Genomic DNA, 24,151 nt, shown 5'->3' with positions numbered 1-24,151 from the left:
GGCAGTCTAAGTAGAATCTACGTAGTGCGTTATCGATCCCTTGCAGTCGAGTTAATAGTATTTTCTTCCCTTTTTCCAATGTGGCCGAAAACTGATGTGTTCCAGTCCCTAACTTTTAGTTTAAATATTTCAATATTAGCTAGAACATTCAGTTTATCTTCCCATTCCTCTCGCACAAGATTAGCAAAATCCGGGTGTTCTTGCCATGCTGCTATAAAGCAAAATGGTCTATCTTCAGCCCTTCCACTCAGCTTTGGAGCATGAAATAAGAGCGGGCAATGATTGAATCCCACTCGAGCCAAGTGTGTAACGAGGGCCATAGGAAAGAGTTTAGCACATCCTTCATTAAAAAGGCACCAATCCAAGCGTTTCAAAATTCTCCCTTGTTTCCATGTGTATTCATCTCCTCTCAATCCAATTTCTAGGAGTTCCGCTTCAAAGATAAAGTCTTGAAACATCTTACTAATTCTAATGTTGGGAAATAAACGAGTAACAAGTAATTTCCCTATAACCAGATTTGTGAGAATGCAAAATAAAAGCGGAAAAATAATACCCGAAATTGATAACGGAGTTCAACCAATTTTGCCTACGTCTCCGGACTGCTGCAGATATTTTACTAAGAGAGAAAATTTACAGGTGTTTACAAAACACTCACAAGAAAGCTCTCTAACAATGGGAGAAAGAAATGATTTTTGTGATCTTGGGATGATTTTGAAGCTAAATGAGCTAGGGTATTTATAGTTGATTAAGGACTTAATTTTGTAAATACCCTAAAATACAATGATTAAATGTATGATTTAACCATTACCAAATTCAACCAAAATTTCCAACCTTTGAAATAAGTACCATTCGGTGCTAAACATTGTTGAAAAAACCCAAGCCCCCCTTTGAAAAAAATGCATTAGGCGGTGCCCACCCCTTTGATAATTTCCATTTCCTTGAGCCACTATTATTGACTTCCAACAATCTCCCACTTGAAGACTAATTTTAATATGTCTTCACACCTCGATCAATGCAGCAATATTTCTGGTCTTGTTATTCTAGCATGCCAACTGAAGCTGAACACAACTTCAGTTTGTCCGTAGTCACCGTCTTTGTCAACATGTCTGCCAGATTTTGAGCTACACTGATCTTTTCAAGTTTCAAAATCCCATCTTCCAGAAGAGACCGGATAAAATGATATCACAATTGTATGTGCTTCTTCATCGAATGAAAAAGATGGATTCTTCGCTAGATGGATAGCACTTTGACTGTTGCAATACAAGATATTGTTTTCTTGTTTCTTGCCTAACTCTTCTAAGAAACTTTGGAGCCAGACCATCTCCTTGCTGGCTTCCGTAACAGCGACATATTCTGCTTCAGTTGTGGAGAGAGCAACTATCTTCTGTAGTTGAGAAACCCAACTCACTGCAGTACCTCCTAGAGTATAGACATACCCTGTAGTGCTCCTTCTGATGTCAACATTTTCGGCTAAGTCAGCATCTACATAGCCTATCAATATCGTATCTCCACTTTTGAAACAAAGTGCTTTGTTTGTAGTACCCCGCAGATATCTGAGGATCCATTTGATTGCTTCCCAGTGTACTTTGCCCGGATTATTCATGTACCTGCTAACAACTCCCACTATATGAGCAATATCTGGTCTAGTACAAACCATGGCATACATTAGACTTCCAATTGCTGAGGCATACGACACATTCACCATGTGTGCACGTTCTTCCTCCGTCTTTGGTGACTGTTCTTTGGAGAGTCTAACATGAACACCTAAAGGTGTACTTACTGGTTTAGCATCTTGCATATTAAACCTGGAGAGTACTTTGTTGATGTACTCAACCTATGATAATATCAAAGTCCCTGACTTTGTGTCTCTCTTAATCCTCATCCCAATAATCTGCTTTGCAGCGCCCATATCTTTCATTTCAAACTGCTTCGACAATCTTTGCTTCAAGTTTATAATCTCTTGCAGTCTGAACCTGCAACAAGCATGTCATCAACATACAATAATAAAATAATGAAGATGTTGTCGAACTTCTTGATGTAGCAACAATGATCTGCTTGGCATCTGGTAAAACCACTGCTACTCATTAAGCTATTGAATTTCTTGTACCACTATCTAGGAGCTTGTTTTAAACCATACAAGCTCTTCTTCAACCTGCATACCAGGTTTTTCTTGCCTGCCTCAATGAAGCCTTTTGGCTGCCTCATATAGATTTCTTCCTCCAAATCACCATGAAGGAAAACTGTCTTCATATCTAACTGCTCAAGATGTAAATTCTCTGTAGCTACAATTTTCAACACCAGTCTGATTATAGACAATTTTACGACTGGAGAGAAAATTTCATTGTAGTCAATACCTTCCTTTTGCTGAAAACCTTTGACAACCAATCTTGCTTTGTAGCGTTTACTCCCATCGTGCTATTCTTTGATCCTGTAAATCCACTTGTTATGGAGTGTTTTCTTGCCTGGTGGTAATTCAGCTAATTCCCACGTCTGATTTGACATAAGTGAGTCCATCTCATCTTTCATGGAAGACTCCCACTTGACTGAATCCTCCACTTGCATTGCTTCATCATAGCACTCTGGTTCACCATTGTCAGTCAGCAACAAGTAGTACAAAGAAGGCGAATAACGCTGGGTTGATTTAGGAATTCTGGAGGAGCGTCTTAGTTCCGGTGTGCCTGGTTCTTCTTGAACTACTTCAGGACTAATATGAACATCATTTCTAGAAATCTCCTCGAACTTAGCAAATTCCTTTGTTTCAGCTTTGGTATTGGAGCTGCTTGATTCTACAGTTGACATGTCTTTGTACATCACATTCTCATTAAAAATGACATCTCTGCTTCTGATGATCTTCCGATTTTCATAGTCCCAAAACCGGTAACCAAACTCATCACCGCCATAACAAATAAAGGCAAATTTGTTAGACTTAGCATCGAGTTTACTTCTTTCAGCAGAGTCTATGTGTACATAAGAAATACAACCAAACACTCTTAAGTGTGAAAGGTTTATTTCTTTCTTGCTCCAAACTTCCTCTGGTATTCTTCCATCCAAAGGAACTGAGGGCCCACGGTTAATCAGGTAAGCTGCAGTGTTGATAACTTCAGCCCATAGAAATTTGGGTAATTCGGTATGTATCCTCATGCTTCTGGCACGTTCATTCAGAATTTTGTTCATGCGCTCTGCTACGCCATTCTACTGCGGTTTCATGGGAACTGTTGTCTCCATCTTGATCCCATTGTTTGCGCAGAAATCTCTGAATCTCCTATTTCTGTACTCTCCTCTATTGTCAGACCTCAACCGCTTGACTTTCAGACCGGTCTCGTTTTCCACCATGGCATTCCATTTTCTGAAGGTATCAAAGACTTCTGATTTTTTCTTCAGAAAATAAACCCACACCTTTCTCGTAGAATCATCGATGAAGGTGACATAATATAATGAGCCTGCAAGAGATGGAATTGGAGATGGTCCCCATACATCAGTATGAATCAACTCTAACCTTTATACCTTGGGTGTCTTGCCAATCTTTGCAAAACTGACTTTCTTTTGTTTGTTAAAGATGCAATCTTCACATAGTCCGACATCTACATTCTTTAGATCCGGCAGCTTCCCTTTTGACAAAAGTGTCTTTATCCCTTTCTCGCTCATATGGCCAAGCCTTTGGTGACATATATTTGATTTTCCATCAGCATTTGCTACTGTAATGATATTCTCTAAATTTGAGGTTACATAGAGAGTACCAGTCTTCTTACCACGAGCAATTACGAGTGCTCCTTTGGTAATCTTCCATTCACAACCTGAAAAAGTTGTGCTATATTCTTCTCCATCAAGCTGTCCTACAGAAATCAAATTTCTTTTGAGGCTGGGAATATGTCTCACTCCCTTCAGCGTCCAGGTGGTCTGGTTTGGCAGCTTTAATCGGATGTCTCCTTTTCCGACGATCTTCAAGGTTTCATCATTTGCTAGATGAACCTTCCCAAAGTCACCACTGACATAGTTCTTCATGATTTCTTGGCATGGGGTGGAGTGGAAAGATGCCCCTGAATCCAAGATCCATGATTCAATTGGACTGTTGACGCTTAGAATCATGGCATCACTTGTCTCCTCTGTCATGTTGGCAGAATCCTGTGCGCCGGTATTTTTCTTCGGTGCTCGGTAATCTCTTTTAAAGTGACCCTTCTTACCGCAGTTATGACAGGTAAAATCTTTCTTTCCCGTTCTGGATTTGGATCTGCCATGATTTGAATTTCTTTATGAAGTTCTCCCTCTAGACTCCGTGTGCAAGGCTGAGGAGGTTGATGCTTCACCCGATTCTCTTCGTCGAATTTCTTCACTCAATACAAGATCCCGAACATCGTCGAATTTTAATTTACTGTTTCCCGACGAGCTGCTGACTGCTGTAACAGTAGCATTCCAAATGTCTGGTAGAGATGACAAGAGAATTAAAGCTCAAACTTCATCATCGAATTCAATTTCCACGGAACTCAATTGGGTTGTGATTGTGTTGAGTTCATTCAGGTGTTGAGCCACTGATGCCCCTTCTGCCATCCGTAAATAGAATAATCGTCTCATCAAGTGCACTTTGTTTGAGGTCGATGGCTTCTCATACATACTGGAGAGAGCCGCATAAGACCCGCCGTGGTCTTTTCCTTTACTATGTTGAAAGCAACATTGCGAGATAACGTCAGTCGGATAACTCCGAGAGCTTGTCTGTCGAGAAGAGCTCAGTCTTCATTCTTCATGCCCTCTGGTTGCTTTCTTGAGTGAGGTTGATATAGATTTTTCTGGTACAAAAAATCTTCAATCTGCATCTTCCAAAAGCCAAAGTCCGCACCATCGAACTTCTCAATTTTCACATTCCCTTATTCTGCAGCCATCGCTCCCACTCGAATCTGGCTTCGTTTGGATCATTTCTGACAATTCTTGTGAACCACCGTGTATTAGAACACCTCCGTCGACAAATTCGTATCGCCGACAAAATTTCATTATTCACGAAATTCACTATTCACATGAATAGTAATGAATAGTAACATCGTAAAAAAATTGACAAAATTCACAACCAAAAACTCTGATTACCAGTTGTTGGGAAATAAACGAGTAACAAGTAATTTCCCTATAACCAGATTTGTGAGAATGCGAAATAAAAGCGAAAAAATAATACCCGAAATTGATAACGTCGCATGTTCAGCCATGTACAAATTGTGAAGATATCTTTAATATTTCTACTTGCACTGATTCCTTCCATAATAACCAAAATACCCCCACTAAATCCATTTGCTTCTACTCGAAAGGAGTTCAAAAATCCCAGTCGTGTAATTACTTTGTCTGCATTTTCTCCACTAATCCTTGTCTCGAAGAGGGCAGCCATTTTCGGCTGAAAACTTCATCAAGTTCCGTTTTAAGTTCTGCCTCCAATTGAACCAGGCACTCTAAGTAGAATCTACGTAGTGCGTTATCGATCCCTTGCAGTCGAGTTAATATTATTTTCTTCCTTTTTCCAATGTGGCCGAAAACTGATGTGTTCCAGTTCCTAACTTTTAGTTTAAATATTTCAATATTAGCTAGAACATTCAGTTTATCTTCCCATTCCTCTCGCACAAGATTAGAAAAATTCGGGTGTTCTTGCCATGTTGCTATAAAGCAAAATGGTCTATCTTCAGCCCTTCCACTCAGCTTTGGAACATGAAATAAGAGCAGGCAATGATTGAATCCCACTCGAGCCAAGCGTGTAACGAGGGCCATACGAAAGAGTTTAGCACATACTTCATTAAAAAGGCACCTATCCAAGCGTTTCAAAAGTCTTCCTTGTTTCCATGTGTATTCATCTCCCCTAAATCCAACTTCTAGGAGTTCCGCTTCAAAGATAAAGTCTTGAAACATCTTACTAACACTAGTTCCTCGGCTTGAACCTCCTTCCTTTTCGTCGCTTCGAATGACTGAATTAAAGTCACCTCCAAGCAACCAAGCTTCTTCCTTCCTTCCCTGGATTCAGCGCATTTAAAAGACACCATATTTCTTTTCGTTTTGTCGCTTGGGGGCTAGCATGAATGGCTGTAAAATATACCCATCTCGTGGATCCTTCGTCGCATGTTCAGCCATGTACAAATTGTGAAGATATCTTTAATATTTCTACTTGCACTGATTCCTTCCATAATAACCAAATACCCCCACTAAATCCATTTGCTTCTACTCGAAAGGAGTTCAAAAATCCCAGTCGTGTAATTACTTTGTCTGCATTTTCTCCACTAATCCTTGTCTCGAAGAGGGCAGCCATTTTCGGCTGATGCTGATGACGAAGGTCTTTGAAAATTCTTCGGAATGATGGACTCGCTGCGCCCTGGCAATTCCAAAAAAGAAAGTTAATCATCGTAGTGAAGATATAAAGAGGTGATGATGCCTTCACTGGTTCAGAGCGATATCTTCAAACCTCTGCACCCTTACTTCAACCAAACCTTCCAGTTTGTTTCCATTAGCAATATTTTCCATTGTCATATTTCCTTCATTCAGGTTCTGCCTTGGAGGGTCAATTCCTATGTTTTGTGTCGACTGTCCTCCTGGTTCCGTAACCATACTTGTGTTTTCAATCTGCCTTTCTACCCATTTTATCCATTCTGTCAACACATATTTTGGTGGAGCATGAGGTTCCTTATTTTTCTTCACTTTCAAGCTTTTACGTCCTAGTGTGGTCCATAGTGAGCCACTACCTCCTTGTTTTCCTGTTCCATGCACTGATTTTCCCCGTGATATAGCTGCTCCTTCCTCTTCTATTGTCACTGCTGTGTTTTGTCCCTTCCCAACATTGTTAATATGGGAAATAATTACTGGATTCTTTGTTTGGTTCGAAGTCATCACTTGTAGTGTATCCGTTTTGCCTTTCTCCTTTTGTTGTTCCTTTGAATGTTCTGTCAAACTAACATTTTTGTGGCCTGAACTTCCTTCCTTCAAGCTTTTTGTGTAGTCCTTAACCACTATTGTTGTTTGAGATTCATTATTCCTCATCTCTTGTACTTTCTCTCTCACTTCAACTGGATTTCTTGTTCAGGGCTTGTGATATTCTCAAGATCACCATTGTTTTCCTCTGTTTCTGAGGCTTCAAATCGGGAGCCAGTCCTATTTGTATCTGCGCTGATCGTTTTTATTATTTATTGGTGTCCTCCTTTGAGTACGACGTTTGTTTGTAGTGATCATCCATGGTCCATAAACTGAATCATCTCCTCCTCCTCGTGAAGATTGCCCTTCAGTTCCTTCAGCTCCGCTACATTACCGGTTACATGTGCGTTTCCACACCCTTCCGTCGTATGCCCATATTTTCCACGCTTACAACAAATTTGTTGAAGACCCTCGTACTCTAATTTTTGTAGAACACCATCAATACGTATACTTGGAACAAGTGGCTTATTCAAACTTACCATCACTGCCAATCTTGCAAATCTCTCTCTCCAGCATATGTATTGCAATCGATTTTGATCACCTTTCCTATGACCTTGACAATATACCTAAATAATGCTTTCGAGTAGTATCTATAAGGTAACTTTGATATTCTTACCCATACTATTACTTGAGATGGGAAGCTCTCGGAAGTGGAGAAGGTTCTGAGCCAAGGCTGCAATGTAAGATAGCTGCCATACGCTGTCCAAGGGCCATCCGTAAGAGCATGCACATAATCACATTCTTTCTCAAACATAACTATGTAATAGTCTTCATCTAAATCCACCACTTGCAATTGGCCCTTCGGATGCCACAACATTTGAATTCTAGTCGGTAGGGTTTTGTATCCAACCCTATGTCCCAAAAGTCTGTCTATAACCGATCTTCTCATCTAAATTTATAAAAATATTTTAATCGTTAATTTTTGAGAAAAATATATTTAAATATAATTAATGTATTAAACTTATATTTTTAAATAATTTTCATAAGTATCATATTTATTTACATAAAATAAAATATAATATAATATAAAAAATAATATTATGATCTCGAGTGGTTAATGATATTATTTTTCAATGTATAATTTCTATTTTTTAACAACCTAAAGTTAGAGATTGTTTTAAATAATTATATTTTTACAATCATATTATTTTTTTACCTCATATAGTTATAAATAATTAATATATTCAATATTAAAAATATAAAATAAATTTAAATACTCAAATTTATTAATATTTTAATAAATTAGACCCTTCATATATTATTATTATATTTTTAATTTTGAGTAAAGTATATAAAATAATAATTGAAAATGATTATTATAAAAAAAATTCATTAGTCTAGGGGCATTTTATCCACCATTTTAAAAAAATGCTACTATTGGGAAAATATTATTCCCTGATAATAATCTTTTCAGTGAATCAAACATGAAAATGCAATTTCAAAATCAAACATGGAAATACGATTCCGAAAAAAATTATTCTCTTCGGTAATGTTATTTTCCGCGAACCGAACGCAGTCATTGAAGATCATTTCGAAATATATTTTCACTTAAAAAACTATTATCTTTCACTACAGTATTATAGTTATGCATTGAATTGTACCATATAACAAAACGTACATTAAAATTTCACACAATGGTGTAGCTTTTTGGTTCAGTTTTGTTAAGTTGAAGAATCATGAATTTCTATAATATGAACTCATATAGTTAACTTGAGATTCCAGATCTATAAAGCTAAAGGGGTAACAAAAGTTCTTAGAACATAAATTTAAGCATTCTGGGATAACACTTAAGAAGAATGTACATGCAATTACAAGTTCGTTGAAGACGAATTTGTTTCCAGAAAACAAAGAATATTAAAAATGAATTCAATTCAAGGAAAAATACAAATTATGAAGTGTACAAAATTCGATCCCACAATCTGAGTTCAATAGCCTGCCAAAACATAAACCAGCCACACGTATCCAGGGCTGAAATTAGTGCATCATCTCCAAATACCGGCACTGTTTCAAGATTACGACTTCTCTTCCGATACATAATCTTGGTCAATGACATCCAAGGTCGATCCATAAGATCTGCAATAAATGACGTAATAGGTTCTTGACGCCAGGCAGAATAACGATTATCTTGCATGCTAGTTCCAGCAAATGATTCACAAGAGAAAATTCATCCAAAAACCAGAGAAAAAGTCTCTAGGGTTTAATAAAATATTATCAAATCAAAAATCGTCCAAAATCAGTCCACAAGCCGGACTGTTATAGTCAAAAATATTGTTTATCGAAATTTTACCAAAAATAGCAAAATCCCGAAAATCACTCTAAATTGAAATTCAAAATAAAATAAGTAATCTGTAAAAAATCCGGCCGAAATCGGATTTAAAATGACTTCCTAATTGACAATTGAAATATTACCATAAATAGTAAAAAATATATAAATCTAGTGATTTGGAGGGAAAAATGGCAAAATTTGAGGTCGAAAAAAGGCCACAAGATCCATGTGGACAGCGTGCGCGTCGAAAATAGCTTTTCGGATTGGGGTCTTTTGCGCGATTCTGACACCCGTAGCCAAAGTTATGGCCAAAAGACTGAAACACACTCAAAACGGCCCAATAAGGAACATATCACAATCAATTCCCGCATTTGCGCTGATCTGTCAACTCATGGTGTCTCAGCGCCATTAAGGTGTAATCTGACAATCATCATCATCTGTCTCGGATCTCTCTGCATCAGTTCTCCGCAACCCAGTTGTGGTAGTGTGATTCACGATGTTAAAGAGAGCATTACTCAGCAAGTGAGCCAATGACAAGGACAGAAAGAAGAAGGAATTAGCTATGCTCGACATGGTCTTCGGGAACACTCGATGATAAAACTCGAACTGCCCTAGTGTATATATTCAAGGCCTCGGCGATCCCCATCACGATATACTGCGGGAGAAACCACATTGCTGACATGTTTACCATTGCATCAGGGTATTTTACAAGACCCTCTTGGTTTGCTTTGCATAATCTTACATTCTCAACCAATGCAGTTAGTCCCATGGCTATGACAGAGAGGAATAGACCCAATCCCATCCTCAAGCAGACAGTGAGATATACTTGTTTACCCTTGATCCTCGACACCAATTGAATTATAACACGTTCGTATGGTACAATCCAGACCATCACCGTTACACAGATGACGACGGTTAATGAGGCTGCTGGTCTGTCGCAGCCTCCGAGAAAGTCTTTGTCCATAGTACTAGCTTGGAACACCGGAAACGAGTGTTGGCTTCCGGCTATTGACATCATGATCCCTGTCGACCATATCGGTATGACCTTAAGAAGTGCTTTAAGCTCTTCAACTTTCTGCGCCGTGCAGACACTCCAAGGGTTATCCAAGGTCGATGGAACTGAACCATCGGCATCTCTAATTATGCACGCTTTGTTCAAAAACCTTAGTTTCTCACTCGGCACGGTGATCTTCGAATCGGCTCCATGATGGTAACCTGAATTTTCAGATGGGATTGGGACTTTTCTATTCTTATAAGAAACCACAAGGACTTGTACAAAGCCAGTGAAGAGGCTGGTGCTAGCTTTCGGCTTAACATAGAGGGGAGAAGCAATGTAAAACCCCACAGCTGTAAGAAACATTATAAAAGTGCAAACTGCATAACCCACTGTGTAACCCCCAGACCGATGCGGTTAGCCCGATCCGATCCGGGGTGTCACATTAGGGTCACCGGAGCGACCCACCGTAAAAATAGCAGAAATTTTAAAACTTTTTATCAGAACATGTAAATTTATAAAATCATTTATCACTATTTAAATATAAAACAGATTTCCAAACTCGTATATAAATCAAAATACAATTACATGCCCCCTAATCACAAGTACCATACTCTGCAACCACGCCGGAAGAACTCCCTTACTGAAGTCGATAGATGCACTGGTACAATTGTTTTAACCTGAAAATGTGAGTAATAGAGTGAGCTTTGGAAAGCTCAGTAATACAGAACTACCAGATGATGCTGAAGAACGTGCAGATACAAATAAACATATTTTTCCTTATCGATTCAGACATTTACAGATCTTTATACTGAGCAGAGATTCTACGGATATTTCAGGTAGTAACAAATAGTATTCATTCCAGATGGAAATATTTCGGATGTCTAGGTTCAGGATATCAGAATAGGTTTTCTAGTGTATTCCCAAAAACCATGTAACTTTTCAGATCTTTTTAAAACATATATATATATATATATATATATATATATATATACCCCCATCCCATCCCAACACAACATAATGCGTAGGTTCCCCAGAACCATACACCCAACCCAACACAACATATAATAAGGCCCTGAGCACAAAGCCGAGGAACCTGCGGAACTTCTTCCTTCAACAATACCCCCATTTAAAACATTTCTCCGTCGGTAAACGGAGATATCAAAAATCAAAACATAATTCAGATCAGATATCATAACATAATCCAGGTTAGGAATCAGAACAGATTTCAGATCAGATGTCAAAACAGAATTCAAATCAGAAATCAGATAAAATATTCATATAAGTAGGGAACACACTAGAGTTTCCAGATATTATTTAGAGATACATGATAATCTTATCGGGCAGAGAAACGCAAATCTTCAGTTTACCAATAGAATGCCGGAAATTAGAATCACTATTAGAAGAGTTTGTTAACTGACAAAATCATCGGTTATTCAGGATATGATTCATCGGGATCATCTTATTCGAACACTTTTCTGAAGCTCTACGAAATTTGAAGGTATTCAGAATCTTTATAATCTATGACGATTAATCCGAATATCAAATAACTCCAGATGAATAGCTTCTAGAACCAATACTTACCAACTTGTCAATTCATTAACCTTTCAGGGTATTTACTCTTTAATACCAAATATTCTTATCCACAAACCATCATCTGAGTCATCACTGAATAGATCTTAAGGAGACAAGCAAATATTCTAATGGTCTTTATTTTATTTCCATGTTTCAACTATACCATGAAATGCTGACGTACTTGATTTGTGGTTCATAATCCATAGGGATGATACATCATATAAGTTCATCCGAGTTTCCAAACTTATTCCAATCTCTTACTTAATCCTCAGTCATTGAAGTTACTTAGTTCATTTAGCATTCAAGTCCATTCCAATTACTTCGGGATTTTCCAGAGTAATACAAACGTTCATGTATTTCATATATATATATTGTACTTCAGATCCATTCAATTTGGTCTTCTTGGTTGATTTGTTGAACAAACGTCCAATTCTTAATACTGAATGCGATCTAGGGTTGAGCTGAGCTGAATACTTCTAAAATTATCATCGAGCTAAACTTGAGTAGACGAACACGCATTCAAGTAATATCTATGCCGTTCAAGTACTGACATATCATTAAAGTTGATCGGCTTACTTAAGTTGTGTTCCATAACCTTTTAAAGGTAGTCCAATACCTATGCTTATTTGGATTCCTTAATTAATCCAAGGCATTTACTTAGGATAGGACACAAGGGTATTTTGGTAAATTTGGTGTTCATTTTTATTCCATTTATTTCAGAGCTAGAAGATATCCAATCATTCTTGAGCTTGGTGGTATTCTTGGGTCATTTCCATTACAGGGGTATTTTGGTCATTTTACAGATTCAGCGTATTTCAATCATTTTCCTCCATCCGGTCTTATTATTTAATTCCAATTTATCATCTATTCCAGTCCGTTCGAACAATTCTGATAAAAGAGCACCCTCCGATAAATTGTTCTTCAGGTATTTACTCATAACTCGAATATTTTCGGGTCAAGTGCCTTCTCAGATTTTACAAACACAATACTATGAATTTTTATTTACAAAGACAGAATATTAATAATTAAATTTGTACTTAATCGAGTTAAGTACAAATCCTCAAAGTACTTTCTCCTTCAGGGTCAACTCGGACTATTTTACCACTCAAGGGCATTTGCGTAATTTCTTAACCAGATAATTTCAATATTAGCTCTTAACGAAAATAATATAATTTATAGATCCTATGATTAATTGATTTCCCGAACCTTCTCTGATCTTGAAGTGATTTCTTAACAGACTTCTAGTATCTTGCATAAACACTCTTGGTGTTAAAAACTGGTTATCCATAATTTCCAAGTAAAACTAACATTTCTTATGCACATCAATAGTTTTAGCAGATCAATAATTCTTTTCAGATTTATTAATCCACTTCCAGGGACAATTCTTGTCATTTTCCAACATAAGTGTAATTTCGTAATTTTACCTAATCGAAATATTCTCATAATTTATCATCTAAGTACCTTTAATGAGATAAATTATAATCTACAATCCATGGTTGATTCTTTTATCACTTAATTCCAGAACTTGTAATTTAATTCCAACTGTCCTCCAATTTCTTATAATAGTCATCTGAGCCATATTCAGTTATCTACTTTCTACCGTATTCGTATCTAGTGTAGATCTTCATTAATTACACATATGAGACCAAACATTTCCATTCATGCATTTATCAATACCAACATGTTCTATAAAGCATAAAGAGGTAGTAAAGTATTACCTCGATTTTCGTGTAATACTGATCGACCATAAAAATTCCATTCGAACGCCTTTGATCTTCAATTCAACTTCCAATAATACCTCAGATACATATCAACATAAATTATATCAGAAACGGAGCTTAATTGCGATAAACAGATCGAATCGAGTGATAAATCAGTGAAAGACGGCTTACCGGGTTCGAATTTGGTGAAACGGACTTCGGATTCAGGACGTCGAAAGCATAAAATATGACTTTTCAGAAATTTGGAATTTTCGGTCAAAATCAAAGTAAACGGGTTTGACCGGCAATTTCGAGGCCTTTGGGTTCGAATTTCGAAAAATGGACAGCGGAATCGGATTTAGAACGTCGAAAAATGTCAGGATAGGTATACTCTGTCGAAGTCAAAGGTCGTTTAATACCCGGTCAAAGCCGGTCAAAGTTTTGGTCAACGCCGGTCAAAGGGTCAACGATCAACTAGTCAACGGGCCGGGTCGGGTAAACGGGTCGGGTAAACGGGTCGGGTCGGGTTATGACCAGTCAAACCGGTCAACTATGCACCAAAACCGGTCAAACCGGTCATTTTTTCTTCCCCACGCGCAGTGGCGGCGCGTGGGGGAGCGTGAACAGTGATAAAATCCCGGAAAAATTTCTAAAAATTATTTTGAGCGATTTCGAGATACTTACAAAGCTCGGTTCACAATTTTGAACGGCGGAGAGCTCGATTTCAACAAATCGGAAACTTTAACCGCTTCACCTCCACACGCGCCGCAGCCGCCGGAGAAAAGGGAGGACACCGGTGGACTCGGAACGGCTCAAGGAACACGATGGTGCGGGAGGTGTCGTAAACGGATGACCCGATCGTCGTGAATCGATGAAAAACCAACTAAAACCGAGTTATTACCGACGATACTTCCGACTGAAATTCACGACGAAAGGCGATGATTCACGACGAAAGGTTTGAGGGGTTTTGTTCCTCGGTTGACAACGAACACGATGGTGGTTTCGGCTCGTCGATCGAAGGTCGGACGGCGAGTAGATCGGAGTTCAAAGAGGGGTTGACGGGAGAGGGAAACTGGAAAAATTTCCAGAAACTGAGCACGGGCGGGGGATTATATTTCAACATATATAAAAAATGGTTAAATCATGGGTTTAGCCACTGAATTTCCTGTACTTTTTAAAACGATCTGCCAACTTTAAAATTTTGCAATTTAATCCTCATTTTCTTCCAAAATACCAATTAAATGTACCACATTATAATTTCTTAAAATTTAGCCCCTAAATTGGGGTATTACACACTGTCCACCCATACGTCTCTATAATATAAACGACGACCGTTAAACCAAGCGAACCACCGAGGGACGCAACGGCATAATACCAGCCAACGTAGCTCTCGAGGCTCTATTGGCTCTTGTTGCTCAACTGATCAGCACCGAATGGCATCGAACGTGGCCTGACGCCCCCTCCCCCCAAAAAAAATCCACTCCGATTGACTTGAAAAACATGACACAAACTAGTATACTCATTTGACCTGGTGTTGCACATTTGCAGTTCATGTAAGTAAGGGTGTCACAAGGAGGTGGCCTTGTTTCTGGCATGAAAGTTGTTAGGCATATAATTCCAACACTCTGCAATGCAATCATTAAAGTTATCAACAAGTGATGCTGATTACCAGGAAACTGGAGACCGAACCCAAGCCGATGGTAACGAAACGACCCATGTAAGAATCGGCGACGAAAACACCCAGAATAGGAGCAAAATTGCTAAAGGCCTGCCAACAGTTGATAAGAGTATATCCAGCGGTCTTTGTCATGTGATAGTTGGTCTTCAAGTAGAGCATCATAGTTGGCACCAATGCATAGCTTGGGACCTTCTCAAGCGCCTTCTCAAAAACCATTGAATTTTTCAAGCTTTAGAACATGTAAATGATGTTGATAATGCATACCTATGATGAATGGCAACCAGATGAAGCCACCTTTCGGATCTTTCGATGAATTTCGAAGGTTCCCTTTCTCCATGATGCTTTCAGAAGCCATTAATCCCATGAAATTATATATGTTAATGCAGATTGCAGAGATATTTGGGGATGTAGGAATGCAGAAAATGAACAGATATTTAAACTCTTCTCCTGAAAGTTCATAATTAAAAAGAAATGAACATAAATTTGTATTCGAGTATTCAACCATTTGTCCCAAACATTTGATTGATATTGAACTGATATCTGGTTTACATGAACCATGGGAACAAAATTCTGATTTGAAATGTGTAGTTGAGAGATAAATGAGACCATGTTGTTTGTTTTCATGGGACTGAAGAAATGGATAATTCTTAAGGCATTTCTTCTGATTCAAAATTATGGGTATTCGTTTGTTTAATTCCATTGTTAAATTATTTGAATAGCCATTAGCTAATTTTCTTTAAAAAATAGTTTGATGAAATATGAAAGCTGAAATTATTTAGATTTATTAAACAGGTTAGTCAAAGTAGCCAATTAGTTTACATAATTTAAAATTATATTTTAGATACTTAAAGTTTTATAATTCACACGTAACTATAACTATTTAATTCGGAGTTAATATTCGTTGCTTATATATACTCAGGATTCAGATGGGAATTGGCATGTGGGAGCGATGGCTACGCTGATCGACGATGTTGGAGCCGCCAGTGGTGGTGGTGGCGCAAGAAGAAGAAAACGGAACGGTGAGCGAATTTCTTTGGCTAAACTATGGATGGTCACTAGTAAAGATAGTCTCAACACATCCCAAGACTAAGCTTTCAAACTTGCGTTTTCCTGTTTCGACTTTGAAGCTTTTCGGTCATATTTACGATCAATAACAATCGTCTTATTATATATAGTAGGGTCCAATTATATTACGTGAAACTTTTTTTTTTTAAAACAATTAATGATATCTGATCTATTTGACTGACTAATCTAGATTGAATATTGCATATATAAGGACGACCCTCCCAACTCAATTTACTCCATTCGCAAACGTCAAAATTCAAGTCTAAACTTTACTTAAGGGACCTAATGTCTCATCCCACTAGACCAATTGATTGTTGGTTACGTGAAACTCTTTAAGTTTTACACTATTTTAAGACAACCCAGTGGGTTCGCTGAATAAAACTCTCGAGGGTTTTATCCTAGCAAAAACTCTTGGAGCGACTATATTAATCTTAGAAATGGATGCCCACTTAGTGGTAGATGCTCTAAACAGGGATTCAGCAGAGGACTATTCATGCAACTCACTTGTTCAGGAATGTTGAGAGATCTTCAGAGAAAGGTAGATAAGTGAAGTCAGGCACCCATGGTGAGAAGGTAACAGATGTGCATATCGGTTTAATGCTTCCTTCTCTACACGGCAGTGAACCTTGTATGTATCGCCTACTTTGTTTTTAATAGATATCACCAGTTATTTCATTTTAAAAATAATAATAACATTAACTAAAAAAATCAAAAACACAATCTAAGCGGATTAATCAAATTGTTTATCTTTATTTTATTATATTTTTCTAAATTATGAGTTTTAAATTTACTAAGAGTATTTTTTTCCTTTGTTTTAAAATTATCTTCTCTTATTCTCTAGGTAAGATTAAGTTGAAACAAAACTATACTTAGTTCGAGAGATCAATGTCTCTTAATTTTTTTATTAAAAAAATACGTGAAGATATATTTGTTTAGTCTAGGGCTGTAAATGAGAGAAGACAAATCATGAACTATTCGAGTTGAACTCAGTAATATTCGAGCTCGATTCGACTTGTTTACTGCCTTGTTTAGCCATTTTAGTTTTAGTTTAATTTTATTGTCCTTTTCTTTTTTTGGATAATCAATCTATTCATCCAAAAGAAAGCAGCAAGTTGCTACAAGTAACAATTTACAACATGTTATATGAGTCCCCAATCAATGCAAAGCTGCCTATTTACACTATCCACTCTATTCATATCATGCCTGTACAACTTAATCCTAACATTCCCTTTATAATATTTACAATTGTATCAGTCGAACGCGACAATCCCCTAAAAACACGATAGTTGCGTTCTTCGCAAATGAAATAAATGAATCCAGTCCATGCCAGTTTCAGAACGTGAACTAGCAGGGACTTACCCTTCCAATTGCTAGCCATCCAGCAGAGTAGATCATCCCAACTTAATCCTTGCTGCTGCAACCTGCAATCATGTAAGACATAATCCCAGACTGCTCTCAAGTAAGGGCCTTCCAAGAACAGGTGGTTCTTGGATTCCAATCCAATCTCGCACAGCCCGCAACCAAGGTCTGTCACCACTCCAAACCGAGCAAGTATGTCCTTGGTAGGTAGCCTATCAAGGATTGTCATCCATGTGATCAAAGAAAACTTTGGGATATGAGCAGGAAACCAGACAAGGCAATACCATTCCACTTTTTCCTTTCTTTCTCGAATTCTATCCCATACCCATCTACCTCTGACCTGTGTCCAGCTTACAGGAGCTGGGAACAGAACCCCAACCTCTTCTCGCAACTTGATCAATTTCCTAAGTATCCAGCTGAAATGAGATTTATTCCCCACACTCCAATAATCCTCATGCTTGAAACAATAGGCTTTAATCCAGGCGATCCACAAAGAGCCCTCATCAGCTAGAATGTTCTTAACTAGCAAAAAATAGCAAGTCTTGTTCCAATCAGCCATCATTAGCCCTAGGCCTCCCTCGGATCTCGGTGAGCAGATTTGATTCCAACTAACTCTAGCTTCCCTAGCCAAGGTATCATTTCCTTTCCAAAAGAAGCACATGCATAACTTTTCAATGTCTTGGATCACTCCCTTTGGTAAAACAAGTTGCTTGCTCCAGTAGCTAAAGATGTTGAACATAACTGTTTTAATTAACTGCAACCTCCCACCAAAACTTAATTTCCTGCTTGACCACTGTCTCAACTTCTCCTTAATTCTCACCAAAAGGGCAATACAAACTTTCTCTGAGAGCTTACGAGTTACAAGTGGCACCCCCAAGTATCTAACAGGGAGCTGGGCAATTCGGAAATCGGTTGCACACTGAATCTCCTCTAAGTCACCACCATTCAACCCACAAGCATTAATCTCAGTCTTAGAAGCATTTAACCTTAGTCTAGACAGCTCATAAAATTTATCTTGGACACTTACTACACCCAACACTGAATCCATAGAACCATAACAAAATAGCAACAAGTCATCAACAAAGCAAATGTGAGCAAGTGAATTTCTTTTGCACCTAGGATGATATTTGAAAATTCCATTCCTAGCTGCAGCATCTAGAAAACAGGAGAGCACATTCATGACCATAACAAAGAGGTAAGGAGACAATGGGTCTCCTTGCCTAACTCCCCTTGCACCTCTGAAATATCCCACTAGGCTACTATTCAAAGCTATTTAGTAGCTTGGGGTTGTTACACAAGCTTTAATCCAATCACAGAATATAGCAGGCAGACTCATAGCTCCCAGAACATTAAGCATAAACCCCCAATTAATCGAATCAAATGCTTTCTGCAAGTCAATCTTAATTACACACCTAGGGGAAATGTTCTTTCTAGAATATCCTTTAACAATCTCTTGGGCTAATAAAGTGTTGTCAGTAATGCTTATGCCCTTTACAAAAGCTGACAAACTAGCTGAGATCATGTCAGGGAAGTATTGGGCAAGTCTAGTGACCAAGATCCTAGTGATAGTCTTATAAACAACAGAACAACAGGATATAGGTCTAAATTCACTTGCCTTACAAGCATTCAAAGATTTTGTCACTATGAAAATGGTTGTTGCATTAAAAGTTGGTAAGAGATAAGAAGTATGAAAGAAATACCTCACAGCACTTAGGAAGTCTTTACTTACAATCCCCCAAACAGTCTTGAAAAACGAGGAAGTATATCCATCAGGCCCAGGGCTTTTATCTTTTCCTTGTCTGAACAAGGCTTCTTTGATTTCCATGTCTAAAATTTCCCCAACCAGGACTCTGTCAGCTCCAGCAGGCAAGGAATAATTCAGAAGGTCCCTTAACCCTTCAATCTGACATCCTTGAACCAAAGGATCAGCTGCCCCAATTAGTTTGCTATAGAACTCTAACAGCACTGCAACCATTCCTTCAAAAGTCTCAAGGTAATGCCCAGCTTCATTCTTGATGACTCTTATAGTGTTCATCTTCTTGTGAGACTCCACTTTTTGATTGAAGAACTTTGTATTTAGGTCCCCTTCCTGCAGCAGTGCATCTTAGCTTTCTGCTTGTAAAACTCCAGTTCATCAATTTCAAGGCTAACCAAATATGACTGAATTCTTCTTTTCTCTTCAATTCTAATTTGATTAGCCCTAGCTAGGTTAAAAATCTGAACATGCTCAAGCTCAGCCCTCTTAGCAATTACCCTAGCAGAAATGTCAGAGTAATGCTGATTGTTCAGGTCCTTTAAAATTGGCTTCAATCTCTTCAGCTTGCTGAACATCACCTGCATAGCATTACCCCCACTATTGCCCAACCAAGAATCCCTCACACATCTCAAATAATTCTCATTTGCAGTCCAACAGTTGAAGAACTTGAAAGGCTTCGGTCTGTTGGCCTGAATACCCTTCTATGTCCAAAGGATTACAGGGCACTGATCTCATACACCAGGGGCCTTGTATTCTGCAAAAGAATCTGATAATTCCAGCAACCACTGAGCATTAATCATGATCATATCCAATTTTCTGGCCAGATACGACCCCTCTTGCTTATTTGACCATGTAAAAAGTGGACCTACAAAAGGGTGGTCCTGTACCTCCAAGTCCTCTATGCATCCCTGAAACTCCTCCATGTCAAGTGAGACATGTGAGCCTAGAGTAGAATAATATGAACTTTCCTGGGCCTTAGCAATGACATTGAAGTCATGTAACCCCCCAGACCGATGCAGGTAGCCCGATCTGATCCAGGAAGTCACATTAGGGCCACCGGAGCGACCCACTGTAAAAATAGCGGAAAATTTAAATCTTTTTATCCGAACATGTAAACTTATAAAATCATTTGTCACTATTTAAAAATAAAACATATTTCCAGACTCGTATATAAATCAAAATACAATTACATGCCCCCTATTCACATGTACCATACTCTGCTACAACGCCGGAAAAACTCCCTTACTGAAGTCGATAGATGCACTGGTACAATTCTTTTAACCTGAAAAGGTGAGTAATAGAGTGAGCTTCAAAAAGCTCAGTAATACAAAACTACCAGATGATGCTGAAAAACGTGCAGATACAGATAAACATATTTTCCTTATTGGTTCAGATATTTACAGATTTTTATGTTGAGCAAAGATCCTACTGATATTTCAGGTAGTAACGGACAATGAGCTTTCGTTTCAGAGAAATATTTCGGATGACTGAGTTCAGGAGATCAGAATAGGTTTTCTAGTGTGTTCCCAAAAAAAACCATGTAACTTTTCAGATCTTTTTAAAACATATATATATACCCCCATCCGTCACGAACAAAATGTGTAGGTTCCCCAGAACCATACAACCCCGTCACTAACAGTAAGGCCCTGAGCACACAGCCGAGGAACCGGTAAGTAAGGCCCTGAGCACACAGCCGAGGAACCTCCAAGTAATCTTCCTCCAACAATACCCCCCAATAAAACATGTTCCGTCCGTAAATGGATATATCAAAAATCAAAACATAATTCAAGTCAAGTATCATATCAGAATCCAGGTCATGTATCAGATCAGAATCCATGTCAATATCAGATCAGAATCCAGGTCAGGATCATAATAGAATTCAAGTCGGAAATCAGATAAAATATTTATATGATTAGGGAACACACCAGAGTTTACAGATATTATTCAGAGGTATTGGATAATCTTAACAGGTAGAAAACATGAATATTCAGTATACCGATAGGATATCGGAATTTAGAATCACTATTTGAAAGAGTTCATTAACTGACAGAATCATCAGTTATTCAGAATGTGAATTATCAGGATATTATCTTATTCGGACAGTTTTCAGAAGCTGTACGTAATCAGAAGGGTATTCAGAATCCTTTACATCCATGTCGATTGATCGGATAATCGAACAACTTGAGAACGAAGATTCATAACCTTAACAATCTATGTCGACTGGTCAATTCATTTTCCTTCTAGGGTATTTACTCTTTAATACCACAAATTCTTGTCCGTAGACCATTTTCGGAATTATCGCTGAATAAATCTTCCAATGACTTTATTTCATTTCCACACTTCCACAATATCATGAAATGTTGACGTACTTGATTAATTTGTTCATAACCCATTGTAATTGTACACTACGTAAACTCATCAGAGTTTCCAGACTTATCCAAATCACTTACTAAATCCTCAGTCATTGAGGTTACCTATTTCATTTAGCAGTCATCTCCATTCCAGTTACTTCAGAATTTTCCAGAGTAATTCAAACGTTCCTGAATTTCAGATACATGTTGTACTTCCATCCCATTCAATTTGGTCTTCGTGGTTGATTGTTGAACAAACGTCCAATTCTTAGTACTGAATACAATCTAGAGCTGAGTTGAATACTTCCAAAATTTATCATCGAGCCAAACTTGAGAAGATGACACATGTTCCAGTAATATCTATGTCATTCAGGTATTGACATAGCTTTAGGGTTGATCTATTCACTTGAATTGTTTTCCATTACCTTTAAAGGTAGTCCAATACTTATCTTACTTGGATTCCTTAATTAATCCAAGACATTTACTTAATTTAGGCCATAAGGGTATTTTGGTAATTTTGATGTTCAGTTTTATTCCATTCATTTCAGAGCTCGAGGATATTCAATCATTCCTGAGCTTGGTGATATTCTTGGGTCATTTCTATTACAGGGGTATTTTGGTCATTTTACAGATTCACGGTATTTCAATCTTTTCCTTCCATCCGATCTTATTATTTAATTCAATCTTATCATTTACTTCAGTCCTTTCGAACAATTCTGATAGCAGAATACCCCCGATAAATTACTCTTCCAGTATTTACTCATTATTCGAATATTTTCAGGTCAAGTGTCTTCTCAGACTTTACAAACGGAATATCATAAATTTTCCTGCACTAAGTCGGGATCTTAACAATTAAATCCGTACTTATTCGAGTTAAGTACGAATCCTCTAAGTATTTTCTCATTCAGAGTCATCTCAAACTATTCTACCTCTTAAGGCATTTCCGTAATTTCTTAGCCAGATAAGTTCGATATTAGCTCTTAACGAAAATAATATAATTTAGAGATCCTATGATTAATTGCTTTCTTGAACAATCTCTGATCTTGAAATAATTCCCTTAACACACTTCTAGTATCTTGCATAAACCTTATTGGGGTTAAAAACCGGTTCTCCATAATTTCCAAGTAAAACTAACATTTCTTATGCACATCAATAGTTTTAGCAGATCAATAATTCTTTTCAGATTTATTAATCCACTTCCAGAGACAATTCTTATCATTTTCCAACATAAGGGTAATTTCGTAATTTTCCCTAATCGAAATATTCTCTTAATTTATCATCTAAGTACCTTTAATGAGATAAATTATAATCTACAATCCATGGTTAATTCTTTTATTACTTAATTCCAGAACTTGTAATTTAATTCAAACCGTCCTCCAATTTCTTATAATAGTCATCTGAGCTATATTCAGTTATCTACTTTCTACCGTATTCGTACCTAGTGTAGATCTTCATTAATTACACATATGAGACTAAACATTTTCATTCATGCATTTATCAATACCAACATGTTCCATAAAGCATAAAGAGGTAGTAAAGTATTACCTCAATTTCCGTACACTATTGATCGACCATAAAAATTCCATTCGAACATCTTTGATCTTCAATTCAACTTCCAATAATTCCTCAGATACATATAAACATAAATTATATCAGAAACGAAGCTTAATTACGATAAACGGATCGAATCGGGTGATAAATCAGTGAAAGACGGCTTACCGGGTTCGAATTTGGCGAAACGGACTTCGGATTCGGATTCAGGACGTCGAAAGCATAAAATATGACTTTTCGGAAATTTGGAATATTCGGTCAAAATCAAAGTCAACGGGTTTGACCGGCAATTTCGAGACCTTCGGGTTTGAATTTCGAAAAACGGACAGCGGAATCAGATTTGGAACGTCGAAAAATGTCAGGATAGGTATACTCGGTCAAAGTCAAAGGTCGTTAATGCCCGATCAAAGCCGGTCAAAGTTTTGGTCAACAGTGGTCAACGGTCAATGGGTCAACGGTCAACGGGTCGGGTAAACGGGTCGGGTCGGGTCAACGGGTCGGGTCAACGGGTCGGGTCAACGGGTCGGGTCGGGTTGTGACCGGTCAAACCGGTCAACTATTCACTAAAACCGGTCAAACCGGTCATTTAGACTATCCCCACTCGCAGTGGCGGCGCGTGGGGGCGCGTGGGCACTGTTCCGGCAGCGTAAAATTCACAGAAAATTTTCTAAAATTATTTTGAGCGATTTCGAGATACTTACAAAGCTCGGTTCACAATTTTGAACGGCGGAGAGCTCGATTTTGAAACGTCGGAAACTTTGACCGCTTCACCTCCACACGCTGCCGCCGCCGGAGAAAAAGGAGAACATCGGTGAACTCGGAACGGCACAAGGAACACGATGGTGCGGGAGGTGTCGTAAACGGATCATCGGATCGTCGTGAATCGATGAAAAACCAACTAAAACGAGTTATTACCGACGATACTTCCG

The 24,151-nt window shown here is 38.0% G+C and overlaps 1 protein-coding gene and 1 pseudogene across 1 annotated transcript; both read right to left on the bottom strand.

Annotated features, from left to right (window-relative positions):
- Nucleotides 1–8,939: 8,939 nt before the first annotated feature.
- Nucleotides 8,940–15,495, bottom strand: LOC120137753 (annotated as a pseudogene).
- Nucleotides 15,496–16,055: 560 nt separating this feature from the next.
- LOC120137752 lies at nucleotides 16,056–20,243 on the bottom strand. Its single transcript, XM_039153437.1, has 6 exons — nucleotides 20,058–20,243; nucleotides 19,716–19,898; nucleotides 19,265–19,653; nucleotides 18,879–19,123; nucleotides 17,565–18,719; nucleotides 16,056–16,195 (listed from the first exon to the last, which is right to left on the bottom strand). The coding sequence occupies exons 1-6, from the start codon at nucleotides 20,241–20,243 to the stop codon at nucleotides 16,056–16,058; spliced, it is 2,298 nt and encodes a 765-aa protein (XP_039009368.1).
- Nucleotides 20,244–24,151: the final 3,908 nt, after the last annotated feature.

The sequence above is a fragment of the Hibiscus syriacus genome, unplaced genomic scaffold (genome assembly GCF_006381635.1).
Source record: "Hibiscus syriacus cultivar Baekdansim isolate YM2019G1 unplaced genomic scaffold, ASM638163v2 tig00110676_pilon, whole genome shotgun sequence".
In the NCBI taxonomy this organism is placed as follows: domain Eukaryota; kingdom Viridiplantae; phylum Streptophyta; class Magnoliopsida; order Malvales; family Malvaceae; genus Hibiscus; species Hibiscus syriacus.
The sequence above is the reverse complement of the archived record's forward strand: the minus strand, read 5'-3'. Positions and strand labels throughout refer to the sequence as shown.